Here is a 19982-nt window from a genome sequence, read left to right on the forward strand (position 1 = left end):
CTTTTTTTCAAAAATCAAAGGAGAATTCAGTGAGGTAATGCAGGCCGTGCCCTCAGCCAGTGACCCGAACAGTCAGCCCTTAGTAGGGTTTCAGCATATTTCCCTATGCTGATGTAACCCTTCTGCCCGTCAGAGTTGGCAGCAACAAGGGCCGGGTTCAATATCTAGGGGTTCCATTCCAATAACACAATGCAAACCGGCTCGAGCCCCCACCCAGTGACCTGGGACAAATCTATACCACCCCCGCTGGGCGCCTCCAAGAGGCAATACTTCCCCTCTCGCAAGCACATAGTCTGAGTGTAGGAAAAGCCTTTTAATAACAGAGAGAAACAATGTGGCATTATGTTGGAAAACACCACCAACAGGATTCATAACACAACCCATGAGCAAAAACAACCCCACCCCAGGCAAATTGGGGCATGCCCTTTTCCCTTTGGTTCTTGAGTCCAGCAACCCCAAATCACCCAAAGTCCCAAAAGTCCAATGCCCCAAAAGCCTCTGTCCTTGGTCAGGGCAGCCCCAGAGTTCGAAAGTTTATCTGTGGAGCTTTACCTCCCAACCTGGGTGGAAATGGGACAGGGGTCGGAGGCACCTTACATGATCTGAAGCTGACCGCCCCATAGCGGCGCTCCGCTCTGCCAGCCGCCCCACAAACTCCTTCGCTCAGCTGCACTCCACTCCGCCAGCTGCCCCACGAGCTCCTTCGGTCAGCTCCATGGCCCACAAGCAGCTCCTGCCATCCACAAACTGCTCCACGTCAAACTGCTTCACCAGCCATCCCGCAAACTGCTCCACAATATATCTTCAGGCTCCCCCACTACTTAAAACAACACTCAGTGATTTCAGCTCTTAGGTGAATTCAGCTTGTAGTAGGGAGAGCCCCACTGCTGGTGCACTGTCAGCCCAAAGTGAGCTCAGCAGCCTATAACTAGACTTCTAATGAAATCAAAATTAGTTCTGATATTCCACAGTGGAGAGAGGAGGAAGTGCAATTAGCATGTAAGACCCTCACCAAGGGGCCCATACCACCAAGTATTAATACTTGTCCCAAGCCTCTCTCCATTCACACAGTTTTGGAACCCATGACCCTTGCCTAGCGAGTGCTACTTAGTTGATGGTGAATCCCTCCATCATAACAAAAGGCCACGTGCAGTTCCAAGCACAGTTCCCATAATCAGGGTAATAACAATTTATTCTTCCTGCCCCAATAACAGAGACATTGGGGATCCCACAGCAGCCAAAGTGACCATTTGGGCAGCTATGGTCTCATTCTAGGCGTGGTGGGTGTGCCTATGCAAATGAGGTTGGCCCCTGAAGTTCTTTTCCACAATTTGCCACACCTCACCACCAGATGTCAGGGTGGAGCTCATCCTGACACTGCTTACACTGAATATGGGAAACCTGAAAAAATTACTAATATTCAAGTGAGTTCAACAGTAATCAATCAGAACTATATAGTACAAACATTCAAATTAACATCAAGTTGACTGAGCTCCTGTTAAAAAGAAATACTGCCTAGTTGGATTCTTGCTATTTACCTTCTTATCTTTAAGGCAGGAAGGAGCCTGCTGGCCCAGCTGCTAGTGAGCTGAGTGCTCCAATGGAGGGGGGAGCACCACACAGCGCTGGAAGTGGGACGTGCCCCACCAAGGGGATATGGAGGAGCAGCGGGGCTGGGGGGGGGTGAAGGGGCAAAGCAGGGAGAGGACAGCGAGAGGGGGAGCACGTAAAGGGCCAATGGGTGGGCAGCAGAGGCAACCCGTAACTGGCCACTGCCTGGTTCCTGCCCACACTCACCAGCCACGGCAGTTTGCAGTGTGCAGCTAGCGCCAGCTGGAAGCGGGACAGGGGTTGGGGCCCTGCAGGCCCAAAGCCAGCATGCAGCGGGGGCTGTGCTGACGGACCAGCAGGGGGAGTGGCCAGCCCCGCATGCTGCATCTTCACCCCGCCAACCAGCCTTGCACACCCACCCACATCAGCGGCCACTGGATTCCCCCCACTCCACTGGTGGGCGGGTGGCTGGCGAGCAGCGATCTGACCAGCAGCCGGACCTGCCAGTACTGATGGGGGGGAGACGGAAAATATGGGACAATTTGCGCATTTTTAAGAAAAAATCGGGACGCCTGCAGGAGGGCCTAAATATGGGACTGTCCCTTTAAAAACAGAACATCTGGTCACCCTAGCCTTGAGACCACCTCGCCCTGTGCCCATGGCAATCCCAGACCCCTCTCCTGCCTGGTACCAAATCCTCCCATACATACTAAATTAAAAAAAAAAAAAGGGGGGGGGGGAGGGGCTTGCCCATTGCCAGAAGAGTATGTATCACATCCAGGTGCAAGGATGTGATACACTGAAGAAGATTAAAGCACTGGGGTGGGGGCCAGGACTCCTGGGTTCTATTCCTGGCTCTGACCTTTTGGGTGACCCTGGGCAAGTCCCTTCCCTGCTTTGTTCCTCAGTCTCCCCATTTGTCGAAAGGGAGTAATGGGAGGGTCATGTGGCTAATTTGTTAATGACAAAGGACTTTGACCTCTGGGGCTGGAACAGGCTAGAGAGGGGAAAAGGGAAATATGATTTATCGGCTAGGGCTGAATCTAAAGGCCATTTATGTTAATAAACGCAGAGTTTCTTTTTCTCTTTCTTTCTTTGATGTTCTTGTCTCACGTCTTTCCTCTGGCCCAGCGCCACGCTGGTGGCTGCCATCTCAGTTCATGCCAACGGATGGCAGGGAGATGCAGCAGGTAGACTTCCATCAGGTGGGGGTGCTCCTATACGCTGGGCAGGAAAAGGGCAGAGGCAAGAGGGAAAGCCAGGCCCTATTAACTCTTTGGCTGCTTCCCCAACCACAGGGGCAAGAAGGGAACGCTCTGCTCCCCTTTCCGACACTGCTTCAAGGAAATAAGCCCGGGGTGAGATCCAAGTTTGCCATTAAAAGATGGGCTCCAGGGCAAAGCCTGCTCCACCGCTGGGTTTAATGCACTCACCCGCAGGGACGGCAGGTGACACAAAGGGCACTTGGCAAATACCCATGAAAGGAGCCTCCCCGTCCTACCTGTGGGGTGGGTAAGTATTGATCTCCTCATGGGCCAGATGGGGAAACTGAGGCCCAGAAAGGCGACGTGACTTACCCAAGGCCAGATAGCACGTCAGTGCCAGAACCAGGAATAGAACTCAGGACTCTGACTCCCAGGCCCACCCCTGCTCTGTCCCTAGACCCCCAACCCCCCCCCACCCCTGCTCTGTCCCTAGACCCCCCCAGAGCTAATGATAGAACCCAGGAATCCTGGCTCCCAGCCCCCCCTCCCGCTGTAACCACTAGACACCACTCTTCTCCCACTGGTAGGGTTTCACTAGGCCTTGTGCCCCCACACTAGGGGCGGCTGCCCCCACAGCGACCCCTTGTGTTATACGACCTTTCTCACCGTTGTCTCTCACTGAGGTTATTCCATGGGCAGAGATGCCAGGACCCCGCCCCAGTACTTCCCAGGGCAGTTGCACACAAAGCCCGTTGGGGGTGGGGCACAGAGCCAGCTGCCCGGGGGCAGAGGAGGCCACCTTGGGGGCAGCGGGAGCAGGAGAGCGGCGCAATGGCCCATGTGTGGCTGGCTGCCCAGTGAGATCTCCACCCACAACATCAGCCGGGCAGGGCGGGGGCAGAGGCTTGGCTGGTGCCCATTCAATCCATGGGTGAAGCTGTGGGTGCCAGCAGGCGCATGCCAAGCCGGTGGTGCTGCAGCACCATGACCAGACAGACCATGCTGCCCATCCTGTGTGGGCCACCTTCCCATGGGCACAGGGGGCCGCCATTCTGCAGCCCTGGGGAGCGCAGACACCAGTTGGGGAAGGTGTGGAGGGGTCTCACCCGGCAGCCGCAGGCGCAGCCCAAGTGGCCAGAGCAGGGCCATCCACCTGGCAGTGGCAGCACCATGCTGCTTGTCGGGAGGGACCACCCCAGGGTGTGGCACTATGCCACACCTCCCCGATCTGCAGGGGAGGCAGCCAGGCAATCAGGGCAGGCCCACCCCGGGCCCAGCCAGAGCCCTTCACTTCCCTCTCCCTGCCCATGCTAATCCTTGCAGGAGGAAATAATTCCCCTTGCAGGGAAGATTATTAGAAGAAGCCGGACTGCGCCCCTTCTAATCCCGGCACCCGAGGGGGGGGTCATGGGCCAGGTGGGGAGGGGCTGGGGGGGTCAGTGTGGGGGCTAGCACAGCCACATGCCTGGGGTGGTCTCTTCCCCAAGCAGGGGCACGAGGGACCTGACCCTCCTGGGGAGGGGGCAATCAGGCTGGGGTCTCCAGGCCACAGGGCCCCCGCCCCCCCCTCCATTGTCTTGGTTCCCTGGGAAGGCAGCCTCCAGTATTAACCCTTGAGGGGTCAGGCCCAGCAGAGCTGGGTGTTGGCAGGCAGGGACCAGGAATGCCATCTCCCACTTGGCTGCTGTGTAGATGGGCACTGGCTGCGGTCAGGGCAGGGAGAGACGAGCAGCACTGGGCACTAATGCCTAGGGCATCAGGACAGGCCCCTGTGCCCTTGAGGGTCAGATCATCCTTGGTGATGGATCTCCCCCACAGCAGCATGCCCCACACACCCCACTCTGTTTGCCTTCAACCCATGCCCTGGTGTGGAAAGGGGACCCCATTCCCATAGGGACCCCCGATTGCTCATTGCAGGGCCAGGAGGGGAGGGCTGGCTTGAGGAGGAGGGTCTTGGACATGTGGGGAGGGGCCCAGATGTTATTGGGGGTGAGGGCTGGACTCCTCCCCCCGAAGCTGGCATGGGGGCAGGAGGCAGCGATGAGTAAACAAAGGTGCTGGGAGGGGCTAGAAAAGGGAAAACAACCCGATTTTTGCAGGGAACAGATGCTGTGAAAGGGCTGCGTGTTGGGCGAAGGGATCATGGAGGAGGGTTGAAGCCAGGGAGCAGGGCTGAGTCCCCTCAGCACTCCTCTGCGCCCCCAAGAATCCAGGGGGTGAGGCTGCCCCCCAAGCATCCTCACTGCCCCAGGGCCATTGAGATAGGGGTCCCTGAGCAGGGGATCTGTGCCCTCTGGGCACTGCCCTGCCAGTGGGCAGTGGGGGGCCCCTGGTGCAGCTCTGCCAGGAGGAAAAGCCTGCCCCACATACACATGGCTCCCCCCGCCCTCTCCACGGCTCCCCAGCCAAGTTTTAAGGATGCTTTCTGCCCATGCCCCCAGCGTACCTTGTTCTGATTGGGAAGAGGGGTGCAGCACCCCCTCCGAGCTCTCTGTCATTGCACCCCCTTCCCAGCAAGGGCAGCCTCCCCCCCCACCCCAGCTGGAGTGGGGTCAGGCAAGGGTTAACAAAGGCCAGGCACTGTGAGTGGGAGGTTCTCGCTTAGTCAGGGCTGCAAACGCCTGGCAAGGTGTTGGGCTTGCACCACAGGAGGGAAGAGGCGTGAGCTGGGGGAGGGCAGGGGGAGGGGCACAAAAGGAGGGAGGGGAGACAATAGGGACCAGGCAGTATCACAGCAGGAGGGCAGGGGCCTGTGTGTGCCAGGTGGGCACTTCAGGGGCTGTCAACCCCCTCCGACCCGCATGGGGCCATGGGGGGGAGGGAGACGAGAGCGCCCGCCAGCATGCCCTGGGTTCACCCCACCTGCCCAGCACACCCTGCACTAACCCCAAGCCGCAGCCCCAGCCCAGGATTCCCGGGTTTGCATCCAGCTCCGCTGGCAGTTAAAAAAGCAGCAGCAAGTTTCTTGCCTTCGGAAAACACATCAAATTGTGACCCTGGTGTGAGCGTTGCAGTGATCCTGCCTGGGGCTGCACATAGCCTGAACCCATCACTGGGAGGGGTGTGAACAGCCCCGTGTGTAACTGACACGCTGCCTGACTCTGCACAGGGCCTGAGCTGATCTCTCTGAGAGGGGTGAACTGCCCCATGGGTCACTCTGGGGTGTTAACTCCAGTGTCCTAGGGCCATCTCTCCTCCCCCCTGTGCCTGTCCCCCTTTCCCCAGCCTATGCCTCTCCTCCCGCCCTCCCCACACTGAGCAGTCAGGTCCACACTGGCAAGGGGCGTGCGGGGTGCATGGGGTGAGCACCGAAGATCATGGCGGGGGAGGGGGTCAGGCATTTAATAGCACCAATAACTGAGTCTGGTCCTCCTCCCCACAAAGGGATTCCCCCCTTCTTTGACTGCTCCCCCAACTCCTGGGGGGAAGGGTTCTTTCTGGGTATGCCCCCCCCAGCATGGGAAGGGTTAACTCCCCTTCATCTGCTTTGGGGTGGGGGGTGCGGGGCTGGTCAGTTGTGCCCCCTGCGGGGAGGAGGGCAGGCAGGTGTGTGCCTGGGACAGCGGACGACAGGCCAGGCTTGGTGTGCAGATCTGGGCAGGATGATGAAGGGACTGTCCCCAGGGAAGAGAAAGAGCTGAGCCCGCAAGACCAGGGGTCACCCCCGCAATGGGGGGGCAGGAGAGAGACAGAGGATGAAGAGAGACAGAAAGGGGGGGATAGAGGGGCCCTTGGCTATGTTCTGGGCAGGCTGGACCCTACTGTCCCCCGCCCCCTTGTTACTTGGGGCAAAATTGTTTCTCTGTGTCCCTGTGTAGGGAGGTTGTGGGGTTGGGGGGGAGTACAGAGAAGGATCTGTGGTCCCAGAGGCAGTGGGGGGTGGTGGTGGGGAACCAGAGACAGGATCTGGGGGCCAAAGGAAGTGGGGGCCCCAGAGATAGGAGCTGGGGCCCAGAGGCAGTGGAGAGGACCACAGAGACAGGATCTGGAGAGCCCAGAAGCTGCGGGAGGGACAATGAATCACGGAGGCAGCTGAAGGTGGGAGGGAGGGAGGGGATCAGCTGCCTGGCTGTGGGGGGAAGGGCCCAGCTGGAGTGGGGGGCGGGGGCGTAAGGTGAGTGGCACCTCTAGGGTTTCAGAAGGTCTGACAGGGCTGTGGGGTATTAAACATTCATGCTGGTAACCTGACCCGCTGCATTGTCTGCACTGCCACTGGCATGGGTCACTTTACAGACTTCGGCTCTGCCAGCTTGCCCACGGTGCTGCGACCTTCCTCACAGCAGTGCCAGCCTTCCCACAGCGCTGCGAGCTTCCCCGCAGCAGTGCCAGCCTGCCCATGGTGCTGCGAGCTTTCCCACAGCAGTGCCAGCCTGAGCACAGAGCTGCAAGCTTCCCTGCAACAGTACTAGCTTGCCTGCAGCACTGCGAGCTTCCCCGCAGCAGTGCCCATTGCGTGTCTTTCTGTGTGTGAGCATATGTATCTGATGTTTCTGTGCGTATTGTGAGTGCGTGTGCATTGGTGTGTGTGTGCATGTCACTCTATGTGTGTGTGTGTGTGAGTGTGTATCATTGCATGTGTGCATCAGTGCGTGTGGGAAGTGCCCCGCGTCCCAAGGATCCTGTGCTCGTGGGGCTCGCTGACTGGCTGGAAAGTGGGTCAGTGAGCTGCTGTGATGTCACACGCAGTGCTGTGCTCTGGGCACCGGGGGCCCGGGAATCTGGGCCAGACACAGGGAGAGCGTGGCTGTAACCTGCCCTGCCAGTGCCCCCTGCACAGAGAGTGCGCCCTGCTGTACTGTGCAGAGCCTTGCCTCTCCAGAGACTTCCTGCCCAGACAGCACCCCTCCCACACCCCAGCACTTGGACAATCCGGGATTTGTCATTTTTTGGGAGCAGTATGGGGCCCATGACACACATCTATGCTCCCCTCCAGCAGAGGGCGGTGGTGGGCTAACCAAGGGGCTCTTCCCAATGCAACGGATCCTCTGCAGAATTGAGGAGGGGAAAGCAGATGCAATCCTGGGACACATGATCACAGAGAGGATCACTGGAGGCAGGGGGGTCAACTCTTATTGCAGAGCGTGAATTGGTCGGGGAAGGGGGAATCGGTCTGCCCCAAGGGCCTGTCTCTTTCCTACCCCTCAGCCTGTTACACTGGGCACAGCACCCTCAGACATGGGCACACACAATGCGCTGTCCAGTTGCAGTTCGTTTCTTCTCCTGCCCAGACTCTGATACCTGATCATTCCAAGGCCTGGCTCCCTGGACTCCTGGCTCCCTCCTAGATGCCAAGGCCATTGTGATCCTTTTGTCTGATCTCCCGTGTAACACAGGCCAGAGACCTGCCCCCAAATCATTCCCAGAGCAGAGTGGAGAAAAGTGGCCCCTCTTGATTGAAAAATTGCCAGTGCTGGAGAACCCACCACAAGGCTCCTAAGTGGGTCCAGTGGTTAAACATTTACACCTTGTTCCCAGGCTGAATTTGTCTTGTTTCAGCTCCCAGGCATTGGATCATGTTAGATCTTTCCCTGCTAGACTGAGGAAACCATTAGTAAATATCTGTTCCCCATGTGGATACATTTAGACTGTGATCAAGTCACCCCCATAACCTGCTCTTTGTTAAGCTAAATACCTGCTCTTCCTTTGCCTGTCTCCTCAGATCCCTGTATGGGCATCAGCTGCCCGCAGCCCCATGTGCTTGCTCTCCAGCTCAGAAGCTGAGTGCATTGGGCCACTTTTCTGCACCCACGCCCCACAGCTGCCAGCATGGCCCCATGCTGCCGGGCTAAGAACCGCCCATCTGCCCCCTTCTTTGAGTCATCCCTCTGCCCTGGCCCTGTAGACCACCATAGGGCAGGGGAGACCCACCCCAGCATGGTGGGCAGGCACCAGGCTGCATTCACAAGAGGAGATGTTCTGGGGCATGAGGGGGTGTTGTCTGTGCTGGGCCTGCGCTACGGCTCATGTTCCCCCTGCCAAGCCCCACCAGGGTGGATCTACCCCCCTGGCGTTACCACAGGGGGGTTGGTCCCATCAGGCAGCGAGACTGTAGCTTTGATCAGCACCCCTGGCTGGTCCCACCAGCTGCCAGGCTATGGGGATCCCTACGGTGCAGCTGGCTCCCTGAATCGTGTCCCGTACTTTCTAATAGCCTTATGGCTTTAAGATATAAAACCATTGAAGATGTTTATCTTTTGCTTTCCTGCCGCTTAATCCCCTGATCCCGCGGTGAACAGCTGTTCAGGCCATTAAATTGGAACTTCATTAATGGGAGATCGCATGGCTGCCCAATAGGTTGTGTGTGGCAATTCCCTGATGACCCCCAGTAGAGGCTTCCCAGCTCTCTCCTGGCACAGGGAGTGGGAGAGAACATTACTATTTGTAGCACCTACAGGCAGCAACCAAAATCAGGCCCCTGTCATGTCAGGCCACCGTGCAGTGATAGGCCCTCCACAGCCCTCCACAGGGCCCCCATTGTGCCAGGTGCTGCCCAGACCCCCACCAGGGTTGGAGTCCTCCAGCCTCTGTCTGGAGGCTGCACAGACACACAATGAGAGACAGCCCCTGCCCCAAAGAGCTCACAGCTTGAATAGATGAGGAGTGGGAGGGGAAACTGAGGCCCAGAAGGGAAAGTGACTTGCCTGAAGTCATGCAGAAGAGCCAGGAATAGAACCCAGGAATGCTCTAGCTACTGGACCATGTTGCCCATTGGGCTGATCCTGAATGCTCACAGCTCTGCCGCACCTTCCCATCTCATGGCTCTGCAGTGAGGTTATTCCCGGGGCTTGGCCTGCCAGAGAACATAGCCACAGAGAGCTGCCTTGGACCCTTGTGTTACGTGTCTCCCTGTCCTCGATATTTTCCCAGGTGCTTCCGCACAGCCAGCGCCTGGCCCAGTTGCTGGAGAACAAGGTAGCAGCCTGGAAGAGGGGCCAGCCAGCTGGGCGGTTACTGGCTTGAGCCGGGCTCTGCGTGGCTGAGTGGCAGGGGGTTCGATGTGCAATGGGCACTGGCTATGAAGATCTGCGGAGGGCAGCTTTGGGGTGCTATAGGGACCCCAGAGCCCCGCTGCTGCTCCCCATGGTATGTGGCTGTGCCCCCTGTTGGCAGGCACTGGGCCTGGCCTTGACCCCAGCTGCAAGCTCCATCCTGGCTCACTGATTTAAAGGGTTTAAAGGGCCAGCCCCATTCTTCCCAGCTGCCTTGCCGATGCACTCCCCCTACTTTAAAGGGCCAGCCACATTGCCTTCAGGTGCCTTCCTCCCCCACCAGATTTAAAGGGCCAGCCCTGTTCCCTCAGCTGCTTCCCCACCTTCAGCTGCAAGTGTGTTCACAATAGCTGTTGTGCAGGAGAGTGTGACACTGGGGGGGGGGTGTGAATTTGGGGCTGGCAGTGGCTGGGCAGACCTCCCTTACTATCCTACCACGCTGCACTGTGGTTGAGCTGCAGCCTCCCAAGCCCTGTCCCCCAAACCAAGACCCACCCCCAGGAGTACAAATCTCTCTCCATCCTTCCTCTGCTTCCTCACTCACTTTGATCAGCAGCAGAGCCATGTTTCACTGGGTTGGCACCACAGGGGTCACCAGTAGACTCCAGAGTTGACAGCTCCATGTGATGAATAAGGGTGGCTAGTACCCATGCTAGAGCTGTTGTTTCAGGCTGCGGGCAGACTCAGGCATGCAGCACTCCCTCTGGTTAGACTCCGTTCCCATTAGCTTCCCACCCAGGGGCATCATTTCAGAAAACTTTTTTTGGGGGGAAGGGGAATTGTGTCAGCACACAGAGTCGCTCTGTGCCTTGGTTTCCCTCTGTACGATGGGGAGAATAGCCCTGTTGCATGGGGCAACTGGTAACTACATTACAGATGGAGACGGGAGGGGGCCAGAGAAGTGCTGAGATACAGATGCACTGAGCTACCTTAGCTGCCCCTCAGCCAAGTGGTTTTTTTTGAGAGAGGGAGGGAGGGGAGAAGATAGCTCTGGGCTAGAGCCCCTCACATGGTGGCTCACACCAGCCAGCCTGCTGAGGGGAGGCTGAGCCAGTTCCTGCCCTGTGTGGCTTTAACTCCTCTTGTAAACACAAAAGCTGTACCATGGCCAGACCCGTCCCTCCTGCCTCCCTGGTGTCCCCAGGCAGGTGGTTGTTCTGTCCTGGGCTCTGTTCTCCCCCCATGGCTGGCCAAGCCCCCTTGAGCCTCATGAGGATTGGGGTAGAAGGGGCAGGGGTGGGACTGGGGTTCATGTGGCATGAGGCGACCCCTGGATGCTGATGGGGGAAGGGAGTGCTGGGTTGCCCTGCGGGAAGGCTCTTTCACGCAGCCGTGCTCACTGGCTTGTGTTGCTGTTCTGCAAGAGAGGCCATGAATATTTCAAGAGGAGAATGACATGACCTGGAAAGGCAGAGCCACCCCCTCTGGCACAGCGCCAGATCTGCCTATGCCGCCACAGCACAGGGCTCCAGTGAGACCCTGCCTTGACCCCCCTCACTGACCTCCAACGCCCATCCCCATGTGACCACCCCACCCCATCCCTCACCTCCACCCCATGATCAACCTCATGCTCACCCTGCACCCACCCTAACCCCAATAATGGGGAGACAGAAGTGGCGGGGGGCAAGAGAACACGAGTGAACATGGGGTCCAAGCGTGCCAGGCCCCTGAAGGTAGATGCTGGGCAAGGGGCTTTGGGCAGCAACCCACAAGTTCATGTCATTTTCAGTGAGATCACCATCCTTGGGTTCCAGAGTTAACAGCCTACTCAGCTGAAAGGGACACCCCCAAGGCCATCGGCTCACGCTGGCTGCAGACTCAGGCAGCAGCATGCACGTCACGCCTCTGTGGGGTTCTCTCTACGATGCTGAGAGCGAGAGCCTGCAATGGGGATAGTCATCAGGGGCAGGGAGGCGTGGGGCCAATAGGTTGGGCCACCAGGATTCCCCCAAATCACTGCCAGCTTCAGGAGACAGAAGCTGCTGTTTTGAAATGAGAGCAGATTCTGTGGGCAAGAGACCAAAAGCTGCCAGAGCTGCTGCTGCTCACCTCCTCTGCCTGCTGAGTCCATGCCCGCTCTGCGGGGATGGGAATCTGTGCCAGCTGACATGAGGAGCTGGTAATGAGGGCACCTACCCCATCAGGACTCAGACCCACCAGGCTTGGCACCCTCCTGGCCTGAGATGGGATCCAGAGAGCCAGCCAGGAGCCAGCAATCTGAATACCCCTGTGCTGCCCGGACAAGAGCAGGCAAGCTCAGGAACTGGACTCCAAGGCAGCTGCTGCCCACGTGCTTGAGTGACTAAGTCCAACAAACTGGCCTAAAATAATAGAATTTTTTTTAATAAATAATTTTCCAACCCCCCCCCTTTTTTTTTTTTGCTTGTTAGAAGGGGGCTGGGGTGAGCAGCAGAAAAACATCCAGCATCAGACGTGTCGGCAAAGGGGGGGTCAGAGCCGCAGAGCGGGGCTTGGGGGAGATCCCACCAGACTAAGAGGAGGGAAGGGGAGAAGGAAAGAGCTTTCATCCCTGAGGGCCAGTCCAGGAACACGGAGATGGGGGAAGGGAGAGGTGGGTGGGGATGAGGGGGGGGGTGTCATGTGGGAAAGGGAAAGAAGGGGCTGGGAGTACTGTAGGGGAGGGGACGCTGCTCCCTCTCTCTCTCTCCATTAGGAGGCAGTGGGGGGGGGAATTGTGTGTGGGGGGGAAAGCAGTAGCTTGGAGTGGAGATTATAGGGATGTGGGGAATGGGCTGGGGGGGCAGCTGTGGGCATGTGGGAGCAGGGGGTGGTGTGGCTTAGAAGGGACAGTAGGGGATTAAAAGGACACTGATCCCCCTCTCTCTTCAGCAGGAGGGGAGCTATAACTCCTAGGGACCATGCTGTGGACTTTTGCATGGGGAAGAGGCATCCAACAGCTGGTCCCCCTGCACAGTTTGCTCTAGCCAGGGTGGGAGAGATGGTGCAGTGGGTGGGGGGGGGTCCAGTGAGCAACATCAATGGGGTTGGGGGCTAGCATGGAATGGTCCCTTGGGGTTGGGGTCCTATGTGGGTGTTCCCTGGAGGTGTGAGGGCCTAATGGGGAGGGAAGCTGGGGTGCCAGCAGGGGGTTCTCTGGGGGTCCTGTTTGCACTGATAGGCTCCCATCCAAAAGCAGACAAGCAGCAGGAATCCACTGGGCATCGAGAAAGCACCCGTTGCTCAAACTCCACATTCCCCACTAGCCAGCTGCCCACAAGGGCAGGTGTGTGTGAGTGAGTGTGAGAGAGAAACAAGGCAGGCTCAGTCCCAGAATGGGGGCTGAGGGCCTGCCCCCCGTCTCAGTGCCATGGGGGGTTATTTAGGGTCTGTCCTCCCCTCCTCCCACAGTCGCTGTCCTTGCTCAGTCCGGGGCAGTCTGGTGGGGCTGGGTCAGAGCCCGGGGGGCCCCAACAGCAGCAGCAGGAGTGGGGGTAGGGCTGCGGGCAGTGTGCCTGGCTGGCAGGCCCCAGAGTCCAGCGGGGAGCAGCCAGGCCCGGCACAACCCTCCTTGAGCCGGCCCTCCTCACTACCATAGCCGGCCCAGTAGTCCACCTCGGTGGGCGAGTCGTACTTGGGGCTGCGGATGTCACTGGCCGGCAGGTCCCGGTAGAAGGAGGAGGGGTCGGCGGCAGGCGCCCCAGCTTCCCCCAGCCCATACAGGTGGTTGGAGGAGCTGTTGCTGCGGGGCCGGCCTGCCTCGGCCTCCCCACCCCACTTCGGCTTGGTGCCCCCGGCAGGCTGGGCCGGGCCGTGGTTGGCCGGGAGGCAGTCCCAGAAATCAGCCTGGCTCAGGTGGCGCAGGTCACGACCCTGGCGCTCAGGCGGGGTGGCACAGGCCACGGCCGAGCTGGAGACGCGGGAGTGCTGGAACCAGGCCCACAAGGAGCGGGCGCGGCAGTCGCAGGCCCAGGGGTTGTTGTTGAGGCGCAGGAACTCCAGTGAGGGCAGCTCGGCCAGCGTCTCGCCTGGCAGCGTTGCCAAGCTGTTGTTGAACAGGTAGAGGATGGTGAGTTTGGCCAGGTCGCGGAAGGCCCAGCGGTGCACTGAGTGCAGCCGGTTGACATGCAGCAGCAGCCGGTCCAGCCCCCACAGCCCCCGGAACACGTGCTCTGACAGCACCCGGATCTTGTTCCCGTGCAGGAAGAGATGGCTCAGGTTGGCCAGATCCATAAACAGGTCGTCCTGAGAGATCAAGGTGGGAAGGATGGAGAGTGGGGAAAAAAAAGGGGAGGAGGGGCGGATGGAGAGCCGAGTAGAAAAAAAGAAAAAGGAAGGGAGAGAAGAGGAGAGAAGGGGTAGAGATGGATAGATGGAGGAATAGATGGAGAGGGGGTGGATGGATGGAATGAAGCACAGATGGACAGAGGGGGTAGAAAGAAGGGAGAGAGGAGTGGTAGAGTTGGATGGATGGAGGAATAGATGGGGGTAGAAGGTGGATGGAGGAAGGGAAGGGTGGATGGTGGAACAGAGGGGGAGGAATGGAAGGAAGGATCCAGGGATGATAGAGGGAGGTGGAAGGAAAGCAGGAGGAGAGGAAGAGATGACAGAGGGATGGAGAGAGAGAGGTTGGAGGAAGGGAAGAGGGGCGAGATGACAGTGAGAGGGAGGGACGGATGGCAGGCAAGTCAGATGACATGACACAAGCTTTGCCACCTAACCACCCAGCTCCCAGCCCTGTGATCTCTGCAGGGCAGGGCACGCTATGCTGAAGGCAGTGCTGTCTGGCAGGGCCTCCCTCTCCTTGCCCCCCACCCTGGTGCAAGCTGCAGGGGCTGGGCTGCTCCTTTCTGTGGAGGAGCCGCAACGCCTGGGGCCGGATGGACTGTGGTTTGAGAGTAGCTGGCTGGCAAGGCACCAAAGAGCCCCTCTGCTCCCCGCAGCCTGCCTGCAGGAGAGTGGGGGAGGGGAGCTGCATCGGCCGGGAAGCCCGACTCCCAGCAAGACGACAGGTGGGGATCTCAGCCTAAGCCCAGGGAATACAGCCCCCAGCTCAGCAGGACTGTAGCTGGTGCCCCCTAGGAGGGAAAAGTCTCCCAGGTCCCACTCATCACTTTCTGAGCCAGCCAGTGTGCCCGCCCTGGAGCTGGGTGGGAACTGGCGCCCCCTAGAGGGGAAAGGCCATGTCACATTCCCCACCCCTGGAGCCAGCCAGTGCCCCAGTCCGAGCTGCTGGCACGCAGGCATCTGTATGTCCATCCCTGTGGCCAGGATCCCTGCCCCCACCCACCTGGAGGTAGAGCAGGTTGTTCTCCTGCAGGTACAGGTACTGTAGGCTGAAGAGGCTGCGGAAGAGGGTGCTGGGCAGGCTGCTGAGCTGGCAGCGGTAGAGGTGTAGGGACTGCAGACGCTCCAGCCCCCGGAAGGTGTCGGGGTCCAGGCTGCGCAGGTTGCGGTTGTCCCCCAGGTCCAGCTCCTCCAGGGCGGACAGGTGGCGGAAGGTGCCGGGTTGGATGGAGGAGATGTTGTTGGAGTACAGCCAGAGGGTGATGGTGCTGGGCCCGAAGGTGCCCGCCCGCAGTGCCCCGATCAGGTTGTTCTGCAGGAAGAGGCGCTGGGCATTGGGGGGCAGCACCAGGGGCACCGACGAGAAGTTGTTTGCTTGGCAGCTGACCGTGGGTGGGGAGAAGTAGCAGGTGCACAGCATGGGGCAGGTGGGCACCCCCAGGGGCAGGGCCGCCATCAGTGCCAGAAGGCAGAAGAGGGGGGTGACAGAGCCTGGAAAACAGAGAGGCAGGAGGTGAGAGGGGCTGTTGCACCAATACCACCCAGTGCACTAAAGCCCCAATTCCACCCAGCCAGGGCCACCCCCACGCCCCTGCCTTGCATGTGCTCTCCTACCCAAGCATTGTGATCCTGGTGTGTGTGTGTGTGTTGGGGTGTCCTTTGGGTACCTTCCAATATGGAGTCTCCATTCCCAGGGGGATGGGGGAGTATTCCCAGGCCTGGGGCCATGGGTGCTCCTGATCCCAGGCGGCAAATGCGCTCGTGTGTTCTCGTGTGAACACTTCTTTGCGTGTGTCCCATGTGCAAATGCATGTGCCCAGAGCATGTGTAGGTGGGCGGCTGACGCCAGAGCGAGTGACACAAGCTGCTGCCATTCCTGTTCACACCACCTCCTCCTCCTCCTCTCCCCTTCCCCACTCAGGACCCACACGTGTTCCTCTCCCCACAAAGCAGCTCCAGCCACACACCCAGTGTGTGTATGTGCGTGTGAGTGGGGCTTACTCAGGGGGTGATCCCCACACTCAGACCCCCCAGGCTCAGTCAGGTATAGGACAATCATAGAGCTACCCAAGGACGATCCCAATCACATCATGCTCTGGGTTTCCCTAGCCTCTGATTGCCAGAAGCTGGGACTGAACAGCAGGGGATGGATCACTCAATAATTGCCCTGTTCTGTTCATGCCCTCTGAAGCACCTGGCATTGGCCCATGTCAGCAGACAGGATACTGGGCTAGATGGTCCATTGGTCTGACCCAGTGTGGTAGTTCCTAGGAGCATTCCTTGCTAACTCCACTCCCTGTCTCTCACTGAGGGGTGTTGATAAAGTTCCCCCAGGCCCTGTATAGGGCACTTCCTGTCTCTCTCTGGGAATCTCAGGAGCTGAATTCTGATCCCTTAATCCTTCTCAGAGGATTAAGCAGTGTCCCCTTAGGACTGGTCCAGCAGTGCCTCCTTAGCACTCCTCTGGGGATGGGCAGGAGTCCAGCAATGCCCAGTGCCTGGGGGGCTGTTCTGGGCCCCCACCCCTGGTAGAGCAGCTGTAACCCAAGAAGCCTCATCCATAATTCAGGCCTGTGGCTCTCTCTAAGTGCAGGTTGAGGGAGGGGGAGGGGGGCTGGAAGATTCTCAGCCTACCCACCCTCCCAATTCTGTATGGCCATATCAGCATTGTCTGTGCCATCAGGGCAGCTCTGCCTGTGCCCCTGGGCTCATCTCCCACAAGGCCTGTCCTATTCTCTCTCCCTGCTCCAACCCTTCCCCCCTCAGATCCCCCTCTCCCAAGGCCCTGTACCTGCCCTAGCTGGGCTGCCGCTCCATTCACTCCCTGCTACCAGCCAGTGGGCAGGGGTCCCTTACTGGAGTCTGACTCCGCTCCCCAAAGAGAGGCCGGGATGGCACCCCTCACCCAGTCTGCATTTCACCAGCCTTCCTGCCTTATCAGCACCTGGCCCCAGGGTGGGGAGGTTGGCACAGCTGCCACCTCTCCCCTCCCGCTTACCTTGTGGGCCCCCTGCCAGCACCCCAGAACCCTGCCCAGGCATATTCCCCATGCCCTCCCCCAGGACTGTGGCAGTCCCTCCTTTTCTAGATCTCCAGCCACTTTCTTGGCTCTTTGCAGTGACCCAGGCACCGGCTGTAGGTAGCTCCCTTGGGGCTGTCCCATCCCCCTCTCCCTCCTGCCGAGGGCTGGGGCAGTGTCTGTGCCACCCCAGCTTATGCCCAGTTGAGCAGCTGACCAACCAACAGGGGAACCACTGACCCAGGAGGCAGAGCTGCGGGAGTGGGGTCCCCAGGACATGGCACGTGGCCATGGAAAGAGGGGAGCAGGGAGGTGGGTATAGAATCTGGTGGGCATGCCCCCCCCCCCGCAAACCAGGGCAGTGAGCCCTGGGGGAAGGAGAGATCAAGGGGGGGATCAGAAGAAGGGGAGGGGAAGCAGAGGGGCAGAAACTGCAGATCTAAAGCCTGGGGGAGCAGTCCAGCCTCCCACAGAGGAAGAGGATGGTGGGGATGGAGGGTGGGAGCAGTGCAGAGATGGCTACTGATGGGAACGAAGGTGAGGGGTGGTCCCCATAGGATCAGATGCTCAGACAGATGTGGAGTGGGGAGCCCTAAGAGGAGGCAGCTGGCTGGCAAAGAAGGCTCCACAGCTGAGGGAGCCCCCGAAGAGAAAGATGGGGTGAGGATGAAGGCTCTGGGGAGCAAAAGGGCAGGGGGCAATACCTAAAGAACAGCCTCCCACACTCCGCAGCAGAGCGAAGGCTGGCAGGGAGGCTGTGGGGTGGTGACGCAACGTGTGATGCAGGCGAGGGGGCTCCGTGCTGCCGGGAGCTGCTCTGTGCTTGTCCATAATTTAAGACCCCCAAAATAAGCTGCTAGCCACGCCAGGAGCTCTTGCAGAATGCAATGGCTATAAATGGCACCGGTCGCCTGGGGCACCAGGACCAGGCCAGCAGGGGGCAGCACTGCCAAGCCTACCCCCAGTGCCAGGGGAGCAGCAACACCAGACCCACCCCTTATGTGCTCAGCTCCTCTGATCCTTGCTTCGCCCCCTCATATCCCCCCTGCCAATCCCTCCCCATCTGCCCCCTCCCTCGACCCATCTGTCTCCCTCCCCCTCTCATCAGCTGAGTCAGCTCTGGAGTACCAGCCCCTGAGCACCAAATACCCTAGAGAAGAACATGCCCCCCCATCCACCCCAGCCCTGTCCTGCAGGGGGCACAGCTGGAACGCCTCTCACAAGATGCGTGCATTTGGGGGTCTGGGAGAACACCCCCCCCAGCCAGCCAACCCACCCCTCATCTCCATGGCTGAATCAGAGCCAGCACCCCCTACAGGGGAAGATCCCATGGCCCATTCCCTGGCCTACCCCAGGTAACTAAGCAGCTGGGTGTGTGGCGAGGAGGGTGGCGCCACCCCTGGCCTCGGGAGCAGGGGGTGCTCAGCTCCCCCGTTCCCTGTCCCTGTGCTTGCTGGGTGGGGGGAGACAGAGTGTGGCCTGCACTGCTCTGGCTTCCCCCTCCCCCATTGCAGTGCCCTGCACCCCCCAGGCCAGGGCATGAACAGTCCCCACCCACCCCAGGGCTTGTCTTGCTCATGCACCCAATGCTGTGTGTCCTGCTGCCCCCTGGCACCCTCCTGTCCACAGCTGCCCTGTACCCTCCCATCCTCCCCGCCGCTATCCCCTTCCATGCCCGTCCAGGGTGCTTGTGTTCTCCCCAGCACCACCGCAGGGAGCTGTGCTGTCAGTGCCCCGTCACAGTTCCCTCCATCCCTGACACCCCCCCCAAGGGTGCTGTGTCTCCCACTCAGCAATGTCTCATCTGTACCCCCCCAGCACTGTCCCTCTCCCCCTGCCAGCAGTGTCCTGTCCGTGTTCCCCTCACCCAGGACACTGTGTCCTCCAACCCTAACACCGCCCCATCTGTGCCCCCCCCCCGCATTGCCCTCCACCTGGTAGTACCCCTCAGCACCATCCTATCCTCCTCATGCTGCCAAGCCAGCAGCAGCTCCCGTCCGGTCCCACCGGGCCCCGGGGTGAAGCCTAGGAGCCAGCTGGCAATGGCGCTTACCGTGCAGAAGGTGTACCGGCCGGGGCAGCATGTTGCCAAGGTAAGCGAAGAAGGGCAGATGGACGGAGCAGGGCAGGGGCAGATCCAAGCCTCAGTGACCCTCGGCCAGCAGCATCCAGGTGCCCAGCGCCGATCCAGCTGGATGCGGTGTTTGCCAAAGCCCAGCCTGCAGGGGCTCAACACCAATGCACGGGGGACTCAGGCCACTGCCAAGTCTGCAGGGCTTACTGGTGCCCAGGCGTGGGGTTCTCAGGCCACAGTGCTCGCTGGTGCCTGGGGTGCTCGGCTCCGTGCCAGTGCCCAGCCTGGTGCTGGCGCCTGGGCAGAGGGCACTCAACACTCTCTAAGGCCAGTGCCGGGTGCGCTCAGCCTGCGGTGCTCTCCAGCGCTCGGGGGGACTCAGTCCAGTGCCCGCGCCTGGGCAGGGGCGCTGAGCGCACAGCACTCTCCAATGCTGGCACCCGGCGCTCTCTCTGCGCCCCTGGAGGGCACCTTAGCCCCCGCTGCGCCGGCGACAGCGAGCGCACGGCGGCCTCATGCCGGTGGGGGTGGGGGCGCGAACGGGACGGGGCGTGGCGGGGCTGGGGGCGCTGCGCTCCGGACACCCTACGCTGCGCTCCCGGCAGCTCGCGGGGAGGAGTGAGCTCTGCGAGCCGCGGAGCCTTATCCCGGCCCGGCGGCTCCTCCCCTTGCCGCGGGGCCGCCGCTTTTAGGGCCGGGCTCCGCCCCGCCCCGCCCCACCGGGGGCAGCCCAAGGGCTCTGGGCTCCAGATGCCAACAAAGGGCGGGGAGCGGGGCAGCCAGTGCCCCTTGCAACAGGCGAGATCAGTGGGCAGGACACCGCCCCCCAGCCTCGCCACCCTTGGGAGGGCATCACCGCGGGGTGGATGGGATCTGGCACCCTCACAGGGAAAAGGCCC

The 19982-nt window shown here is 60.0% G+C and overlaps 1 protein-coding gene across 1 annotated transcript; it reads right to left on the reverse strand.

Moving 5' to 3' along the window:
• Nucleotides 1-12111: 12111 nt before the first annotated feature.
• RTN4RL2 (reticulon 4 receptor like 2) lies at nt 12112-19682 on the reverse strand. The gene is made up of 3 exons (XM_073350585.1): nt 19063-19682; nt 14994-15481; nt 12112-13948 (listed from the first exon to the last, which is right to left on the reverse strand). The coding sequence occupies exons 1-3, from the start codon at nt 19091-19093 to the stop codon at nt 13157-13159; spliced, it is 1311 nt and encodes a 436-aa protein (XP_073206686.1). The 5' UTR covers nt 19094-19682; the 3' UTR covers nt 12112-13156.
• Between the last annotated feature and the right edge of the window lie 300 nt (nt 19683-19982).

The sequence above is a fragment of the Lepidochelys kempii genome, chromosome 6 (genome assembly GCF_965140265.1).
Source record: "Lepidochelys kempii isolate rLepKem1 chromosome 6, rLepKem1.hap2, whole genome shotgun sequence".
NCBI lineage: Eukaryota > Metazoa > Chordata > Testudines > Cheloniidae > Lepidochelys > Lepidochelys kempii.